Raw genomic sequence first — 20,085 nt, forward strand, 5'->3', positions numbered from 1 at the left:
AAGTAGAAATCAGAACTTTAGGATCCATAGACAAATGAATGTTTGCCAAGTGAAACCTTTGGTGGACATTATTAGCGTATTTGACCAATTTTTTGTGTTGACGTTGAGTATGTTACACCATAGGCATGAGACCTAATGCCATTTGGCACACATTAAAATTCTGATCGAATACACGTGTTAAATCTTAAAACTTATCAATTAAGCTGATTTTGGACATGAGATATCAGAAATAATCCACAAGTTCACAACCTTAATAATAAACAATTTTTTTAATCTCAATTTTAACCCTGCACTCCTGTTTGTGAAACAAATACCCCTCTAATCAGATCAGTCTACTCATTTTTTTGGGTAAGAATGGTGGGATCAACATATTTGTCAAGTTTTGGATTGCATCCCTAGGATTGGAACCAATGACTTGAACTCATCTCTTGAAGAAATGACATCAAGTTGCTTAAGATGGTAATAGACACACATTAACATCTTCTAAAGACCTTCAAACAAGTTCAGACTTAAAGCAAGAATTCCTCCACACAACTTGCCATCAGTGTTGAATGGACTCTTCTAAGCAAATGATACCAACACACAATGATTCTAAAGGCTAGAATTCTTCAATTAGATGCCTGACTCGTATTCGTGTCGTCCATGGGAACCTTCGGAAAAGAACAATAAGATGTCAATTGAATATTGAAGACAGAAACGAAACACAAAACAAAACGTCACAGACAGATAACTTGCACCCGGACAAGGAGATTCTGAAAATTTTGTGGGCATATTTGAGGGAGTGCAATCATTTCAATGGAGTGCAACAAGGAATCTTTTAGTGGAGTGCAATTATCTGCAACTAGTCAGTCTCTAACAGTAAAAACTGAAAAAATGCCCAAGCACATAAGAATTTCTCTAGTTTTTTCTATAAAAAATGCTAAACTGACTGCTTACAACACTGCACAGATGTGGTGGAGTGCACAAAACCATAACAAGGTCAGTTTTCAGACCACCACCTGTGCCCTTCCAAACATTCTATTTGAAAAAAGCATGAGCAACATGAGGAATTCAGAGAAAAAAGATGGAAAAAGAAAAGAAAAATGAAGAGTTCTGAGAAAACTACTTGATAAATGATGTCAGTGGATCAAACCTAGACGTTCTTGATATTTTTCTCCAGTTTTTTTTATCAGTATCTTCTTGTTGAATCAAAACAGCTTCCTCTTCTTCATTAGGTAGATCATCCAAAATTTCATATTTCTTATCTAGTTTTCTTTACAAATCCTACTCTCGCCAACTCACCCAACTAATCAACCAATAAACGAATTTCTGTACAAATCCTGTCTAGCTGTTTGTATTACTTTTCGCAGACCAACAATCAAAGTGAGACATGTTCTTTGAGTTTCTGATGTGCCTCTCTCTGACTCCTTTTCCTTCTTTGCACTAAATACCCAGTGTGTCAGAAAACTGATCCTGAGTGCATCACATTCATGACTCTGTAATTGAATTGTTAACCATCACTTCTATGCTCACCAGTATGTTTGGGTTCCTTCACTGAGGAACCCAAATTCCAAAGAAAGACCAATATAAATCGAAATCTGCCTCCCCTACTACGTGGCTCCTCCAGCATTTTGTATTCTGACTTGTTCATAAGCTTTCAGTGTCTCGGAAGTAAAGTTCCCCAAAGCTCCAAAAATTGGAATAAGACCCGCCTGTAAACTACTAGAAGCAGCCTCGTGAACTTGTCTAACAGTTTCTTTATGCCTGGCTTTCTCTTCTTCCAATCTCTTTCTCATAGAATCCAAATCCACCTTAAGATCATCCAACGGTGACACTCCATTTTCAGTGGGAACAACTGACTTGTCCGATGAAGCATCACGATCTCGCTGCATCCTTCTTTCATCATTGTGGAGGGCTCTGAGCCGTTTCTCAAAATCCTTGGAGAGGTACTCAGCCTTTAGTCTTTGACGTTGCTCTTCATCTTGTCTCTCCCATAGTTGATGCAAACTCAAAGCAAAATCATGCATCGTGTCTGCCACCTCGGTCTCTGAAAGCCTCTCCATCGCATGGTACCAATCGTTGCCGATTATAAAAACAAGGGGAGCTCCAACCCTACTGGGGGAGAAGGGCACAATTCCATCGGGGGTTTCTTCGGGTTCTTGGAGTAGACACCTCAAAAGCCACCCATTCAAGGATTCGACAAAAGCTTTCTGGGTGTTTATCCAATTATTAAATTGGGTACACCAATTCAGGAGCTCCATCTCTAGTTCCACAGTAGCTCTTAGGCTTGAATCTCTTCGGACTCCTGTGTTTGCCATGAGAGTATGACTTTTGCTCTCTATGATAGCTTGGAATTGTTTCTGATGGCACTTGAGCATAGATTTCCACATTCTAATCAATCTGCATATAAAATCATGACATCATGAGATGAAAAACCCATCTCAATATCTACAATCAGATTGATTAAACTGCAAGATACAATTGTTTTGGGCCTTGATCAAGAAGGTTTCAACAATTTGAGAACCCTTTAGTACAAACGTCACTATGACCAGGGTTAAGAGGCCTGTTATTATACAGCACATGAATGTCACATAATTATTATTAATATTATTTATTTTTTGATAGGTAAATGATTGGTTAGTACAGGTAATATAATTACTGGTTAGTAGTTAGCATAAGAAGCATGGGTTCAGGGGGGGTTGAACCTAGGATGTGGGAACAACCCTCCGCACATCTTACCACTTAGCTAAATGGTACTTCTTAAAAAACGTCACATCATCGAATGCACTACACATTGTTGGTCCAGACACTTAATATACACTTACTCATAAACCAAAAAAATAAAAAAATAAAAAAATAAAAAAATAAAAAAATAAAGAAAGAAAAAGAAGAAAAAAAAGTTGTTTTCACCACCAACTGTGATCTAGATGCAACTGAGGCTGACATTTGTTGATTGGGGAGTCTGTGTTATATGAGCTACCTATTAGTTAAGACAATGGCCCTGGTACCCTGGACATCAAGTGATCTCACTGCCTGCAAAGAGATCCATGGTATCTTCCTACCTAGATGTTCTCTATTTTCAAGTTGGTTTCTCATTTTTATCCAAAGAGAGCACAATTATTTTCATTTTTCTTCATTTTCTATTTTCTTCCCAGTTAAAGCCAAAAAAGAAACCATCATTCACTATCTTCTTATTGTGTATGGCTTCGTGCTTTTGTTGCTATCTTCTGTACCTAGTGTTTGGCCCTCTATTATGTCTTTCCACATTTACTGATGTTCTTCACGTAGTTTACATTGCTACTATTTTGTTATGTTTCTCTATATTACTCCACGTAATATATCCTCAGCATTAAATTCTCTTTTGATCAGTACACTTTTTTTCTTGGAAAAAGAAATCTATAGATAAGTCTCACAAAATCAAGCCATTTTGAAACTTCTAGCTTACCGAATAATGGAATTGGGGCACTTTTGATATAGTTATTTCATGATTGACCATCTTTTAAAGTTTCAATATTCAGCCCATAACTAAAACTCATTGGTCGGAAGATTCTAACTTCTCAATCAGTTAAATTCATTTTAACAAGCAAATGAGTAGAGATGCCTAAACTATACATATGGGACTCATGGTATCGATGAAGATCATTCATTTTAGGCCACCCTATAGTCCTGAATTTACTCCATTGCATACTCATGATAATCAGGAGGCTTCTTTTCAGCAGTCAAAAAATATTTGTGACATTATTGTTCAGATGGTTATGAAATTCCAGTTTTCGTAAGCAATGTTGGCATCCTGACATTTGGATGGTATGCATTGGATGACCATGTACATGTCATGTGAAGGTGTTTGAAGTTAAATGCAGCTTCTACGACCTAAACCTCAAGTGCAGGCTACCTGTGTATATATCACTGATTCTAGACGTTTTTAGGTGTTTCCTTCTTTAACACTTCATATCCCTGATGACACAACCCTCATCTGAAGGTCTTTGAAGTTAAATGCAGCTTCTACGACCTAAACCTCAAGTGCAGGCTACCTGCGTATATATCACTGATTCTAGACGTTTTTAGGTGTTTCCTTCTTTAACACTTCATATCCCTGATGACACAACCCTCATCTGCTTCTAGATATTGTAGACATTTCAGATGTAAGACAATGTTTCTAGAAGCAGAGATCAACAAGACATGCTTATCAACATGGTAATCAGGAGACGATGTTTCTCTAAGAAGAGGAAAGAAATCAGGATGGCATTGTCATGGGATTGCGCCCCTAGATCTCACTTGGGTAGCATTTTGTACAAATACGAGTATTAAATTAGAGAACTACTATTGGCACCCCAAATTTTACTTATTACACCTGTAGATGCAAAAACTTGCTGTCGATCTTGAGATTTGTGACAATACCTCGCGATCTCCTCTCCTCGTAACCCTATGTGTGTTTTCAATAACACCTCTCCGATACACGTCAAAATCTTAGTACAAAAATAGTGTAAAATTTAGAGGGGGGAGAACTCATCCCTTTTAGTACCTCTATCCATCTATTTATAGAGATAAAACCCTAAGATCCCTTTATATCCTATTACCGATTTGACACTTATCAGATTTGACCCTTATCAAATTTAAAAGGTAGATCTTCATTGGTGATTTGAACTGTATCTAGTAAATATTCGGTTCCCATACATTCATCTTTTTTTTGGGACTTTCCCTAACCAGAATTTTAACCCTTTTTTATCTAATCCTTGATTTTCTCCAATCGAGACCCGAACCCATGGTTGGTTTGTGACCGAGCCATTGAGCTTACCCTCGAATCTCTATACCAAACTCGAATCCCTAGGTGTAACGTGTTGCCCCTTAGTACCTAGCGAGAAATATCCTCCACAATACCCCTCTCTCGGGGGTTTAGACTTTTAGTCCAAGCGCCTGAGAACTAATAAACGGTACCACGTGACATGTGGTCTTTCGCTGTTAGACCCTGTACCTCATAAATTTTCATTCCGAGGTCTATAAGATCTATTCAGTTAATGTCTATGCCATGCGTCATCCAATTGTTTTACCTTCGAAGGTATGACAATTACCTCGGTTAAATTGAATTGTTGGTTTTGTCACATGCCTCAAGGTATTTTTCTTTTGTAAATACATTGTCTTATTCCCCCATTTTTTGTCATTTCCTCTTATCGATTGGGTTTGGTGCCATCATGAACCAAAAATCAATTAAATCCACCCCTAATAGTTGGGCTTGGCTCCCTTACAAACCAATCATTATTAAAAACAGAACAAATTAGCCCGACCCTCATTGGCCGAGTTTGGTTCCCTAATGAACTAAGTTTTAATAAGCAAAAGACCGACCCTCGACGATTGGGCTTGATTCCTTTAATGAGCCAAGACTTTTGCTGTACCAACCACCTTTTGATCAGACTTGGCTCCCCCAATGAGCCAAGGCTTGCCAACCTCAAACAGTTGGGCTTGTCTCTCCCAATGAGCTAAGGTTTATAAACCCCAAACGGTTGGGCTTGGCTCCCACACGAACCAAGACTTACCAAACCCAAATGGTCGGACTTGGCTCTCACACGAACCAAAACTTGCCAACCCCAAATGGTCAGACTTGACTCCCCCAATGTATCAAGACTTGCCAACCCTAAACGGTCAGGCTTGGCTTTCCCAATGAGCCAAGGCTTACAAACCCCAAACGGTCGGCCTTGGCTCCCACACGAGCCAAGACTTGCCAACCCCAAACAGTTAGGCTTGACTCCCACACGAATCAAGATTTGCCAACCCCAAACGGTCGGGTTTGGCTACCACACGAGCCAAGACTTGCCAACCCCAAACGGTCGGATTTAACTCGGGCTTGGCTCCCCCAACGAGCCAAGGCTTGCCAACCTCAAACGGTAGAATTTTGCCTTAAGTGATCCCGCACAACCGACTTAGGATGTGGACCAGACTCCCCATATGAGTCGGGTGTGGTGCTAAGTAGTCTGGCACGACCAACTTAAGATGTGGACTAGACTCCCCATATGAGTTGGCTGTGGCACTAAGTGGTCCCGTTCGACCGACTTAGAATGTAGACCGGACTCCCCATTTGAGTCGGGTGTGGCGCTAAGTGGTCCCACTCGACTGACTTAAGATGTGGATTGGACTCCCCATATGAGTCAAGTGTGGCACTAAGTGGTCTCGCTCGACCGCCTTAGGATGTGGACCAGACTCCCCATATGAGTCAGGTATTTGTCGGGTTCCTCTACATCCTTACTTGTGGTGTGTATTGTGCAAGCAACGAACCTTCCCCAGTTAGAAATCTCGCCATTATCACTTGCAAATCTTATTGCCTGTGTCTATGTTTCTCAATGGTTGCTTCCATTACACCTATGCCTAGATCCTACTAATCTTTGACTTTATCTGAGAGCAAAAGTTTGTTCTTTTGTCTTTTCCTCACTAATGAGGCTTAATCAATGAATATAGCCTGCAATGATTACTAGGGTTTGAGCCATAGCTACTGTAATTAACCATCAATCGCAACCTTCTATAATCTTATTTGCACCAGCACCCGCACAACATACATATCATAACCTATTTTGTGCTCCCACATTGATAACACCATGATCAATTGTACCACTTTTCATCATCAAAGACCGTGATCAGAACCCACGAAATCTAATATGAAGCCGAGGTGAAAAATGGATTTGTACAACCCCTCAATCACTATTCGATCGGCATGTTATAATCCACTTCCAATGTCAGATCAAGAACCTTACATCTACCACTGATCATGGGAATAACTTTGCTTCATCCTACCATGTGGTCATTTCTCCTTGTAGCGTTTCTCACGGATGACGCCAAATTGTATATGCAAAAACTTGTTGTCGATCTTGAGATTTGTGATGATACCTCGTGAACTCCTTTCCTCGTGACCCTGGGTGTGCCTGCAATAACACCTCTCCGACGACCAAGTCAGAATCTTAGTACAAAAATAGTGTAAAATTTAAAGGGGGGAGAACTCATCCCTTTTAGTACTTCTATCCATCTATTCATAGAGATAAAACCCTAGGATCCCTTTAAATCCTATTACCAATTTGACCCTTATCTGATTTAAAAGGTAGATCTTCATTGGTGATTTGAAATGTATCTAGTAGATATTCGGTTCCCATACATTCCTCCTTTTTTGAGACTTTCCCTAACCAGAATATTAATCGCTTTTGATCTAATCCCTAATTTTCTCCAATCGAGACCCGATGGTAGGTTTGTGACCGAGCCGCTGAGCTTACCCATGTATCTCCATACCAAACTCGAATCCCTAGGTGCCACGTGTCCCCCTTGATACCTAGTGAGAAATATCCTCCACAACACCCCAATTAAAAATAAAGAATATAAGAGAATGGATGAGAATAAGTAAAAGTTGTGGTACCAATAGAAGCGCTCTCATTTTTTTTGTGCCAGATTTCTAGTTTTTGGTTTAGGATTTAAATGAGCCTAATCATAATTATAAACAATTACTGAAATTCTTTGAAAGTGTGTTATAATGTTTTGTAATGTTGAGACTGTAATTTGAGCCAACCTTTGTAACATTTGAAGAGTGTTTTCTAATCTTTAATTGTGGTGAAAAATAATATAAGAAATTGGGGGTGTATTAAGTAAAAGTTGGGTGCCAATAGCATTTCTCTTAAATTAGGTTGTTTCTAAATTATTAATGGACAGTAAAATATGTGGTAGGCATAAACAAAAGTTCAAGAGATATAGTTTCATACCCATTAATCAACTCTGAGATTTGTGGTTGCAACTCTTCATCCCTTAGCTTGTGTATCCTGCTTGCTATAGCATCGACAGTTCTGATAGCAACATCAATTTTTGCGAGCAATTTCCTTATTGAAGCTTGAGTGGCATCGATCTTATTGGACTCTGCACCTCTGTCATCCAAAATCTTCAATCTCTTGCATTTCTTTTCATAGATAAGTCGAAGCCTCTCTTCATCCTAAAATCACCTAAATAAATTAATCAAGAACTGGCCTGATGACTGGAGTAATATCAAAGCACCTGAGGCACGATCAGAACAGTGTAAAACAATACAAATATCATGAGAAGTTGAGCATATCTGCATCTACCTTTGATATGCTGTAAGGATCCGCAAACAACCAAATGTCCGAGAGAGGAAAAGGTTAACAAAACATCTTAAGAGTTAAGTTTGAAACAACAAGATCCGACATAATTTTGATGGGTGTGATCTGATTATTGTAGACTCTAATAGCACATTTCTGAAATTTCCTAGTTAAGAAAAGAAAAGCATAATTGCTACATTAAGAACAAAATGTTTCTGCATAGAATATTGCATGTAATGTAATACTTCTGATGTCACTCACAGCATCATAACCAAGTCAATTTGTTGCACATGGGTAAATAAGTACAAGTTAAGAGGCAAACTTTGTAATAGCATGAATTTCAACATCAATTGAAAGGAATTGCTCAATTAAATATAAAAAAAAGGGAAAATTACTTAATAGAACTGGGGTAGTGACTTCTTTCTAAATGCACCCTGACTTTTGGCGTACTATCTTAACAACCCAATAAGTAAAATCTTTCTTTCTTCATGCCCCTCACCCCTATAAAGCATCAAACTCAAATCGTCAAGATCGACGAATCGATCGTTGAGATGATGAGCCATTCAAATTGTTGAGGTCGACAATTTGAATTTTGATCTCAATGATTCATGTTCAAACATCGAGATCGACAATTTATAATCATCAATCTCAATGGTTATAAAAGGTCGATCTCAACATATGAATTGTTGATCTCAATGACTAACGTTCAAACATTGAGATGGTTTACTCCAATGAATACCACTGGCACTGACAACACAAGTAAAGAGCACAATAGCACAGGTTGAAGACCTGAAAAAGATAAGGATCAAGCCAAAAGGATGTGGATCAAAGTAGCCAGACAAAATTGAAAGATGTAAAACTTAAAAGAAGGTATACCCATAGACCAAATAAAATGGAGGAATAGGATTTATCTAACCACAGTTAGTTCCTATATGGGTCTAATCATGGTTCAAATATCATGCATTTAACCCCCAAAGGTTGGTGAGATGGCCAAGATCACACTTTAGGAAGCGGAGTACTTTAGTTTGTATGCCCCCTTGGGGGTCACCGTCGGGTATTTATCCCAGAAATTACTTGGCGCGTGTGGTGGGGGGAGAAATTACTTGGTGCGTGTGATGGGGGTTGGGGGGAGGGGACTGCATGTACCTCGAGGATTAGTCGAGTGCTTAAGAGGCCCGGATACGTCGGTTCCCCCCAAAAAAATATATGTCCAATCATTTCGGAATGTCTTAGCAGAACATTTAGGTTTCAGTTGAACCTAGAATGAAACATTGAAATATTTTGGGATTTTGGAATGTTTTGGTCGAAAACATTTTGGTTTTTTCTTGACCAAACCTTGCCTTGAGACAAGATTTTAAACCTTGGCTCTAATTATGATGTCATCATTTAACATATTCTCCCTTGGTTGATTGCTATTATATGTATTGAGTCTACTCAACTGAAGTTCCCAAACCTTCATGTAAATCTCAAGGCAATGGAAAGGTGGCAAGGTTTTGAGCAGGTCATATTGCAGAGGTCACAACTAGCAAGTCTGAACAAAGATATTGGAGAAGAAAACAAAGCTACTGTTACAGAATTTGGACCAAAAAATTTGAGCATGGGACATGGATTGCAACCAACGAATATGTTTGTAATGAAGATGTTCGACTATCTTGCAAAGAATGGACTCATTCATAAAACTCATTTGTTCTAGTGCTGATTGGCAAACCTTCCTATATTACCTCCCTCCTTAAGCCATATGAACCCTCATGGTGAGGATGCATAATCTAAGAAACGGTGTAACAACATTTATCTTTTATGAATTTCCATTTGACCATTAGTATGTGAAAAAAGGAAGTCTGTCTTGGGGAATGTAATAGAAGTAGATGCCATAGTGATAGATGATGACTGGAGAATTTGCTTAAACTCCTTGTATACTTATCAATTATTAAACTATCCACCTTTTCTTTTATTTTCCTCTCTTTTCTTATTCTTTTTTTTTTTTTTCTTTCTTATTTTATTACAGATAACAAATTTTCCAATATTGAAGTGTCAACTTAGCTAAGTTGATAAGATGTGTGGAGTGTTGTTCCCATGTCATAGATTCAAACCCCCTTGAACCCAACTTCATTTTCAAACCACCAACCCTATACCTATAAATAATAAAAAATTCCAATATCATTTTTCTCTTTGTTTGCTTTGCAATAAGAATTTTTTGTAGTTTATACTGTACATAGTTTAATGTTATATGTTGTCCTTATATGCATGGTCACCCAATTCCAAACTACAATTAGTTTCAAATTATAATCTACCCCTCATCCAAGCTACAAATATGAAAGTATCCCAGCTCTAATTACCATTAAAGTGCATTTAAATGTTCTCATCTTCATGACAAGGACACTCCATTTTCTAAGAGCTTGCTGTGTCAACTTTGTACTCAAATGTTGGAAACATGCCTGCAATTTTTTCTAAAGTGAATCTAATTTTCTTCAATTTTGTTTTCAGCTATTATTATTATTTGTATTTTGCTTATGGAATTTCAATCTCAATAAGTTACAGTACTTTTATGTTGCCTATTAAACATGAATTAATGTAATTTAAAATATATTGATACATATGTAAAAAACTGCAAATGTCAGCATATCAGGTTTATGTGGTTCAGTGTCGAACAGCGACACATGTTTCCGTATCTATAAAGATAGGTTCCTGTATATGTGTCCTTTCGATGCCTGATAATTTTTTTTTATAAGCATATCAGGAGATAATATAAAAGATATTTTAAATTGTCAGTTGCGCTGCACATCGTACCTTAACTTCCTTATAGAGTTTCTTTTCCCATGCATAGAGTCTTTCCAAAGTTGATGAAAGGTTTCCAGACTTAATTCTGAAGTCCTTCTCAGAATCCCCATACTTGGTCTTCACCATTTTCATGACGCTTGCAGCTGCATGGTATGCCTGACGCCTAGGCGGAGGGTGTGAAGATGTCACCATGGGAAGAGTGATCAAATTTAGGATCCTGGAAGAGATCACTGCAGAACGACACGTTAGTTCCAAAATGCAAAAAACTAGATCGCATGAATGTGAAGATAAGTTATAATAAAAAAGTTGGAGAAGAAGAGTAAGACGAGGATGCTTCAAGGAGCCAAAACCGTGGAGGAAAATCAGCCCAAGGAGAGCTGTTGATGGATCTCTATGGCTCTGATACTAAGAAGAATAGTGGAATAGAAATTGTCAAGTCTCAATTAGAGATCTTGGCAAGAATTTATATTAATCAAACAGTCAAAAAGATTAAAAAGCCCTTACAATAAGAAATATGAAAATAAAGTCTATAACTAAACAATTAAATCTAAAATAACTATATTATTTTCAATAGGACACACACTGAAACTTAATAAGCAAATCTTGATTTGCATTTTCCTTTGTTTTTAGTTATTTTTTACATAGAACATACAGAGAAATTTTTTTTTTATAGGTAAAAGTATATTATATTTATGTATCTCATATAATTATATGAAACAATATGTTAAGACCAAGACCAATGCTCCAAAAATACCAAGGAGTTAATGGAGTGGAAAGTTTAACCTAAGGATCATAACATACCCCCACACTTCAAGATTGATGCCCTTGTTGGCCCACTTTATGGCGAACCCCCCCAGCCCCTTGGCCTTCTTTTCAAGTAATAGAACCACACTTCAAGATTGATGCCCTTGTTGGCCCACTTTATGGCGAACCCCCCCAGCCCCTTGGCCTTCTTTTCAAGTAATAGAACCCTTTTTTTTCTTTTTTCCATAAGTCACTCCTTCCCAAACTAATTACTATGGCCTAATACGGTGGACCGCTTCCATATCCCATACTATAGCCCCCCCCCCCCCCCCCCCACAGTGCTTTTTTTTTTTTCATAATCGCTCCCCATGACTCAAACCCGTGGGGGTGACTCTGATACCAAATGTTAAGACCCAAACCAATGCTCCAAAATGCCTAGGCATTAATGGAGTGGAAAGTTTAAATCTTAACCTAAGGACTGTAACACAATATTCATATTTTAATACCACAAAAACTTTAGGATCAGAATGTCTGGCCCCATAAATGACATCTAGGTATCTAATTCATGTAATTAATTGGTTCTCAAGTAACAGTAGAAAGTTTCTTATTAAAGGGTAAAACTAAAAACTATATGAACTAGTTTCCCTGCATTTGATAGAAGCCAAAGCTGAGTAAAAGAAGTGAAACAGAGAAAACATAGGATCAGAAACGAAGAACCGTAACACAATATTCATATTTTAATACCACAAAAACTTTAGGATCAGAATGTCCAACCCCATAAATGACATCTAGGTATCTAATCCATGTAATTAATTGGTTCTCAAGGAACAGTAGTGAGTTTCTTATTAAAGGGTAAACTAAAAACTATATGAAATAGTTTCCCTGCATTTGATGGAAGCTGAAACAGTGTAAAAGAAGTGAAATAGAGAAAACATAGGATATAAAAAAAAGTCATTTCAGTGCACAAACACAAGGAATTCGCCTATTTCACTTGGAAATGAAGTTGGAGATTACTGTTTCTAAATGAGAACTGAAGAGAGTATAAAACAAACAAAAGTTAGAATTTACCTTTAAATAGAGCACTCCTTGGCTGATAAGGAAGCTTGCCCACCTCAAGCATCACTGCAACCTCTTTACCATAATCAGAAGCAATCTCAAATTCATCCCTGATTTCTTTAACCGCTTCTTGAATGTCTCGTGTGCCATGGGTAGATAATGTGGTCAAGCTACTTCGTTTTGAGGACTCAACATCCTGGGCAGAAGATTGGGATGCATCAACCTCAAAACTCACACCTTTCTTCCTTCCTTCCTCATCACCATCCTCACCACCTTTGCTGTTAGATGCACTTGTCTCAGGGCTACTCTTAATCTCTTTCTCCTCTACCGATGATCCCATTCTGCCTTCATTTACAGGTTTATAACTAGAAGTGCCCTCACCAAAATCCCTTATTACATTTTTTTCCTCCAATTGCTGTTTCTGTTTATCTTTCTTCATCACGGGTTGCTCTTGCTCGGTTTCGTCTTCCAAATCAGGAATCCCCTCTCTTTGCCTAACTTCTGTAGAATCAGGACTACTACTAGTATTGGATCTAACTCCATACTTTCCAGTAGTTTGGTAAATTGGGTAAGTATTTTCAAACAATTCAAATGGGTTCAAGAAGTCCCAAGCAGAGACCTCAGGTGGTGGAGGAGGAGGAGTAGGAGTAGGATTAGGAGTATGAGGACTCCGTGATTGATTATTGTAATAGGGATCACGATAATAAGTATCACGAGGAGAACCTGAACCCATTGATATTGGAACCCCAAAATATCCACCATTACCATACTGTGGTGGATATGATGAGTATGGAGAATCAGGCCATTGACGTCTTCTGGGCGACACTCGAGGATCCTCTTCTTCGTAAATCACAGAAGGGACAGCTGTGGACGACTTCTTCATGTAAAACCAATACGAATCGGTCTCACGAGGTGAAGAATAAGGTTCTGGTTCTGGTTCTGGTTCTGGACTAATGTGAATGTGACCATTAGAGGACAAAACTGAATCTGTTTCAGAGTCATTAGAGGACAAATGCAAGTGAGAATCGTTCTCGTTAGGGGAATGTGAGTGTTGATGAGAGAAAGAGACAGAATGAGAGAGAGAAGTTGAAGTTGAAGATGAAGAGCTCTTCTTCTTCTTCTTTCCTTCATCTGATGGAAGTGTGAGAACTGGAGAATGAGGAGGCGAAGAGACACCAATGATTAGTTCTTCATCTACAAATCTACAAAGAGCATCACCAACTTCTTTCAAAGATCGAAAATACGACATATGAGATGCAGCGAGAGCGTATCTGTGATCTGAAGCGGCTTTGATCAATTGTTTCCTCTCTCTACATAGATTCACCAATGGAAGATCATCCACTTTTGATCCTCCACAACCCATAATAATCTCAAAAACAACAACAACAAAACCCTAATTCAAAATCCCTCACTTTGTCTTTCAAACCATTAAATCTCATCTTCATCTCATCCTCCTTCTTGCTTGTCCGTACAAATTCGCAAGAGAACAGAACATCGTGAAGAACAAGAAGAAGACTACATCAGATCCAAAGAATATCAAATCTACTTGCAGAAACCCTAATTTACGAAGAAATTGAACCCAAATTAGAAATGAAAGAGATAAAAATAGAAAGTCATTATTACTTCCAAATCTAACCGTTGAGATTTCTTTAATTTCTTCTCTCGTTTCCATCCATTCGAGATCGAGATCGAGATAAAGATCAAGAGAGAGAAATCTGACAAGTTTGAATTTGGTTTCGTTTTCTTTAATTTTTTTTTATTTTTTTTTAATTTGATGTTCTTCAGAGATGCGTTATAGGGTCTCGTGTAGAGAGACTCGTTATTTTATAATAACTTGTGTTTCAGAGAGTTTTAAAGAAGAGAAGAAATAGTTTCTGAAAACTCGTAGACTCCGCCATTTGAAACAGACGGTTTTTGGACCGGATCGAACCGTACTGAAACCCGACCTCCGTAATCATCACTGCTGTGCTGTGTGGTGTGCCCGTCAATGTGTAACCACCCTTTTGTCAGACAGACTTGCACAAGTTCAAACGAAGAACAGAAATCTTCCACGTGTCTTATTACAACTTAACATTACGAAAATTTCCTCATTTGATGTTCAAAACTACGACTTTGCCATTCTACCATATTGTGTGAGTGTGAAATGGTTTTTAAACTCGGTATTTGGTCTCGTCTCGTTCACCTCTGATACCGAGTTGACTCGGACGATACGTCTCGTCTCGTCGAGTCGTCTCGTTCAACATTAAAACAATGGTTTTTAACCATTTAAAAAATCTGAAAAAATCAGGAAAAATTCAGAATTGATTCCTATTAAAAAAATGAACCCCTCAAAAAATATAAAATTAAAAAAAAATTATAATATACCTATCAATCAAATTCAAGGTAATTAAATAAGGGTCCCGTTCAATGGCTAACTTTTTGGCAAAACATTTTTCAAAACATGAGTTAGAAGTTTTGGAATGAGCTGATTTTTGGTGAAGATGATCTCTACGGTGAGGAGATTATCATCACCAAAAATCAGTCCAATCCAAAACTTCTAACCCCATAAAAAATAGTTTACAAAAAATGGACGGTCCACGATTTTTCAACTTGTAAACATGGGTTAGAAGTTTTGGAATGGGCTGATTTTTTGTGAGGATGATCTCCTCACCATAGAGATCATCCTCACCAAAAATCAGCCCATTCCAAAACTTCTAACTCATGTTTTGAAAAAATTTTTGCCAAAAAGTTAGTCATTGAATGCTACCCATTAAATAAAACACATGTTTCCTAAAGATTAGTATAAATTTCTATTGAAATTTTCATCAAAAAACTTCTAAAGAAAAAATAAAACAAATTATCAAAAATACATTTAAGTATTTTCACAAGAAAGTAATAATATCACTCAATAACTATTGCTTGTAAAAATAAAATAGAAATTTTCATTTTTAACTTTTTTTTTCACAAAACTCGGTTGTCTCGGTTAACTCGGACGAGATTTTCAAAATCTCGTCCGATACAACTCGTTTGTCTCGCGAGTTAATGTAAAATCTGTAATATCTCGGATATCTCGTTTGTCTTGGACGAGTTTTGCGAAAATATCGTCCGAGACGACTCGCATAACTCACGAGACGCGTTCGTCTCATAACTCATTGTGAGTTGGTCTCGTTCACCGCTGATACCGAGTTAACTCGGGCGATACGTCTCGGTCTCGGTCGAGTTTTAAAACCATGAGTGTGAATGTCGAATTTCATATGGTGGTGACCGAGACCACCGAGAGAAGGTTCGTGGGTGTTGTTGGAACATGTGACTTTCAGTTTTGTTAGATTCATGTCGACAAACCAATTACTTAATGCCACGTGGGATATAATATATATATATATAGGTTACGGTTACACACAATCGGTTTTCCCTAAGCAGCTCCCACTTGAATTCAGTTATCGATGTCATTATCTGAACCTTTATTTTTCAACGACCCATGAAAAGTCTGATTTGAAAGTAATAAACGTTATACCGTGGAATTACGCTGAATATAAAACCTACGACTTCAAAGCCCGCTTCAAAATTTTGAAGAAACCCTCTTTGTTACACACCACATTGCGTTTGAATTTATTTTACACCCCTGTATTTTCACAAAAATTTAAAATACCTCCTTGAAAATGCCACAAAAGGATTGCTTTAAAATTTTAATCTACTTCAAAGTTTTTTTCGATTAGATAGAGACTTACCTTCGAGCAGCGACCAACCTGCTTCAAATTTCAAAGGAATCCTCTTCATTACAAGACATGTGGTTTTTTCTATTTATTTCACGTTCTTCCATTATTGCCAAAATTTTAAATAACTCCTTTAAAATGTCACATGGAATTTAATAGAGAGGACGCCTTCAAAAGCTTGAAGCGAGTTGATCGTTTCAAAGTTTTTTCTTATTAGATATGTGCCACCATTATCTTAAAAATCTTAGAGTGTAATTAATTCATTCCCTTAATATTTTTTGGGTATTTTAAAAATACCCCCTAAAAAATTATTGAATTAGGTATACCCCCTTAATCGTAAGTCAAGTTGCATTTTCTTGATGATTTAACAGTAAATTATTTTTTTAACCAAATTTTGATTTAATATTTTAAGTATTTGAAGAGCATTTCAAAAAAGAAATTTAAAAACTTCACCGTTAAATCATCAAGAAAACACAACGTTAACCTATAGCCTAAGGGGGTAAATTTAATCTTGCATTTTGCAATGGAATAAACCTAATATCACCAATTTAACAAGGGGGTGCTTCTACAATACCCTTTTTCCAATTATTTTTAAAAGATTTCACCAACATAAGTATTTAGGGGTATTTTTGATATAATATATATATATATATATATATATATATATATATATATATTTTTTTTTTTTTTTGAGTAATTTCGACAAAAAAAAAAAATTCAAATTTCAATATATATTTAAGAATCATGTCAGATTGACCTCAATTCACACTTTGTTGATGTGGAGGTATACACAAAACTATAGATATTTTTCATCACGATACGATTTTCACACGTATCTTAATGAAAAGCACTTATGATTATGTACACATTTCCACGTCAACAAAATGTGAATTGAGATTAGTCTTGAGGTCACTCCGACATGATTATATATTTAATGCACTAACTGTGGAGGTTGATTTTAAAGCAGTTAGGCCTAATCGTTACAAGACACATAATATTTTATATTTATTTCATGTCCTTACATTTTTATCAATATTGGAAAGATCTTTTAAAAATTGTCGGTTGTAATAAAAAGAAAAAGATTCTACCAAACTTTTAAAGCGGGATGATGGCCCCTTCAAATGTTTTTTTTTTTCCTTTAGCGTGTGCTATATAATAAAACCCATTTTTAAATAGGAAGACCTGATTCCTTTAATTAACTAATATTCTCTTCCCATATGTAGTTCTATATATCTTGTTGATGGATACGGAAACGTCCAACAACGCTAGTATTTAGGACAAACCTTTTAAGGTATATAAATTGTTTCGATAAAGTTAAAAAAGAAAAAAAGGGGGAGGAGTGGTGGTGGAATGTGTGTTAGGAGGATGGGTTGTATGGTTGGGTTCCCGGGGACCATTGAGAGTGATAGTTAGATGATTTCTGACCAACGACTCCGGGGCCCATGGTGGACCCCAGGTTAACATGTCCCCCATCCTTCATCTTCTCTCATCCATCTTTTGGCGTACCAAAAGTGCTTACTTTTCTAAGTTTGACGGAACATTTGTAAAGGATGAATAAAAAATGTCAAAAGATCTGATCATCTTAACCAATGAGTAGATTGATTGTTGTTACGGTGATACGTCTCATAAAAATACCTTATATAAGACAACGATTCTAACAATATACTATAACGAAATTATAACTATAAACAATAAACAATATATATATATATATATATAGGGAAGGGATCAACAACCAACATCCATGCAACTTATCATGATCGTTGGATCAACATAGATCTAACGGCACAGATCGAATTAACATGTTAATAACCCACATGTGATTTTTCACACTTAATAATTTTAGAAATTATGGAGGTCATTTTTGTGATTGACCTCGAGATTTAATTTTTAGTAAAGTGTATGCATGGAATGGATTTAGCAAAAGAAGATTACCTCCTAAAAGGATTTACTCTCTAACTTTATTGTCATCTAAAGAAAAATAAAATAAAGAATTATTATTCTAAGAAACTTAAAATGCAAGAAAGTAAAGCATCTACACTATAAAATTTAAATTGCATGAAGTAAATGAAATTAAAGCATCTTAATCTAATGCTTTTAAGGAGTTTATTGAGGATTTGAGGGAGATTATCTCAAAGAGGGATTACTCTCTTCCCAAACCTCTAGCCAAGGAAATGTAAATCTACATTACTAAATTAGAAAGCATATAAATAAAGTAAAATTACTTGAAATTAAAGAAGGGGGATTAGTAAGAGGGGGTGATTAGATAGAGGAATGGAAGGTTTAATCCTACTTTGGTCTTCTTTTTCCATTGCTTTTTTATTCTTCTTGGATTTTTCTTCTAGGGGTTTTGAGAGAATAGGGAAGCTAAAAGAGGTTTGAAAGAGATTTGGACAAAATTTTGAATCATCAAATGAACTCCTCCATTTTTCTTGGAAGGATCTTCAATTTATAAGATTTTGGGAGACCTTTGGGGATAGATTGGTCATAATTCTTTAAGTTCCCAATAGTTTTACTAAAATATTCATGAAAAATATTAATTCCACCTTTTAACCTTGCCCTTGATGGTCTTTATCCTCTTGTTGGGTTTAACCAATCTTGATCATCAATGGGTAAGATGGTAAAAACTCAGAATTCTAAAGAATTCTCAATAGAGGTTAGAATGGTTTTAAGACCTTGATTTTGAGTCAATTGTGAGGGAAATAAACCAAATGATCTTGCTCAATTTTTATCGAAATTTAATGTGACACCCATTTTGGAAAGATGGTTGAAATAACCATAATATTAAAATGCTAAACCAAATCAAATATTTATTTTTTTCAGGTGTAAAAACACCTAACAAAAGTTTTATATTAGGGAAATGTTCAGCAACAAACATTTTGACAAACATTTTTCAAAACATGGGTTAGAGGTTTTGGAATGGGCTGATTTTTGGTGAGGATGATCTCTACGGTGAGGAGATCATCATCACCAAAAATCAGCCCATTCTAAAACTTCTAACCCCATAAAATATGATTTACAAAAAATGGACGGTCCACAATTTTTCAACTTGTAAACTGGGGCTAGAAGTTTTGGAATGGGCTGATTTTTGGTGAGGATGATCTCCTCACCGTAGATATTATCCTCACCAAAAATCAGCCCATTTCAAAACCTCTAACCCATGTTTTGAAAAATGTTTTGCCAAAATGTTTGTTGCTGAACGGGACCCTAGATACTATGTCACAATTTAAGATTTAACAACACATCGTGTGGCTTCTAAAATTTGTACATACTTTGATTCATATTGTAAAGTAGAGATTTTAAATTCTATAGAAATTATTAAGATGTGGAACCCAAGAAAAATATGAAATGTATATTAAAATCATTGTTTGGCATGTGAAACATTTTTTTCAAAAATAGAGGCACAAAATAGGTGTCCTACAGTCATATTCAGTAGGTTGGAAGGTAAAATCCGAAACAAATATTTCTGTCATTTAAATAGTATGAAACCAAAACTATGTCGAAGTCAATTTCCAAAACCTAATCCTAAAAAAATCATAACCAAAGGAGAAGTCTAAGCAGGGATTAAGACGATATAAAATAGGTTTTATTTTCTGTTCATTTATATTATCTATTAATAATGACAACAAAGACGACTCATTTTAAAATATAATAAATTTTTTAAAATTCTAAAAAAAATATAAGGACATGCGTGTGCAAGTTACAAAATTTCTCCAAGTGGTATCACATCATTTCAACAACAAATGAAAATTATATAA

At 36.4% G+C, this 20,085-nt stretch overlaps 1 protein-coding gene across 1 annotated transcript; it reads right to left on the bottom strand.

The window, feature by feature from the left end:
* Positions 1–297: 297 nt before the first annotated feature.
* Positions 298–14,581, bottom strand: LOC147409871 (uncharacterized). Its single transcript, XM_086431958.1, has 4 exons — positions 12,648–14,581; positions 10,845–11,065; positions 7,710–7,933; positions 298–2,379 (listed from the first exon to the last, which is right to left on the bottom strand). The coding sequence occupies exons 1-4, from the start codon at positions 13,996–13,998 to the stop codon at positions 1,590–1,592; spliced, it is 2,586 nt and encodes an 861-aa protein (XP_086288084.1). The 5' UTR covers positions 13,999–14,581; the 3' UTR covers positions 298–1,589.
* Between the last annotated feature and the right edge of the window lie 5,504 nt (positions 14,582–20,085).

This window comes from Akebia trifoliata, chromosome 2, assembly GCF_017979445.1.
Source record: "Akebia trifoliata isolate Shusen 1 chromosome 2, ASM1797944v1, whole genome shotgun sequence".
Lineage (NCBI taxonomy): Eukaryota > Viridiplantae > Streptophyta > Magnoliopsida > Ranunculales > Lardizabalaceae > Akebia > Akebia trifoliata.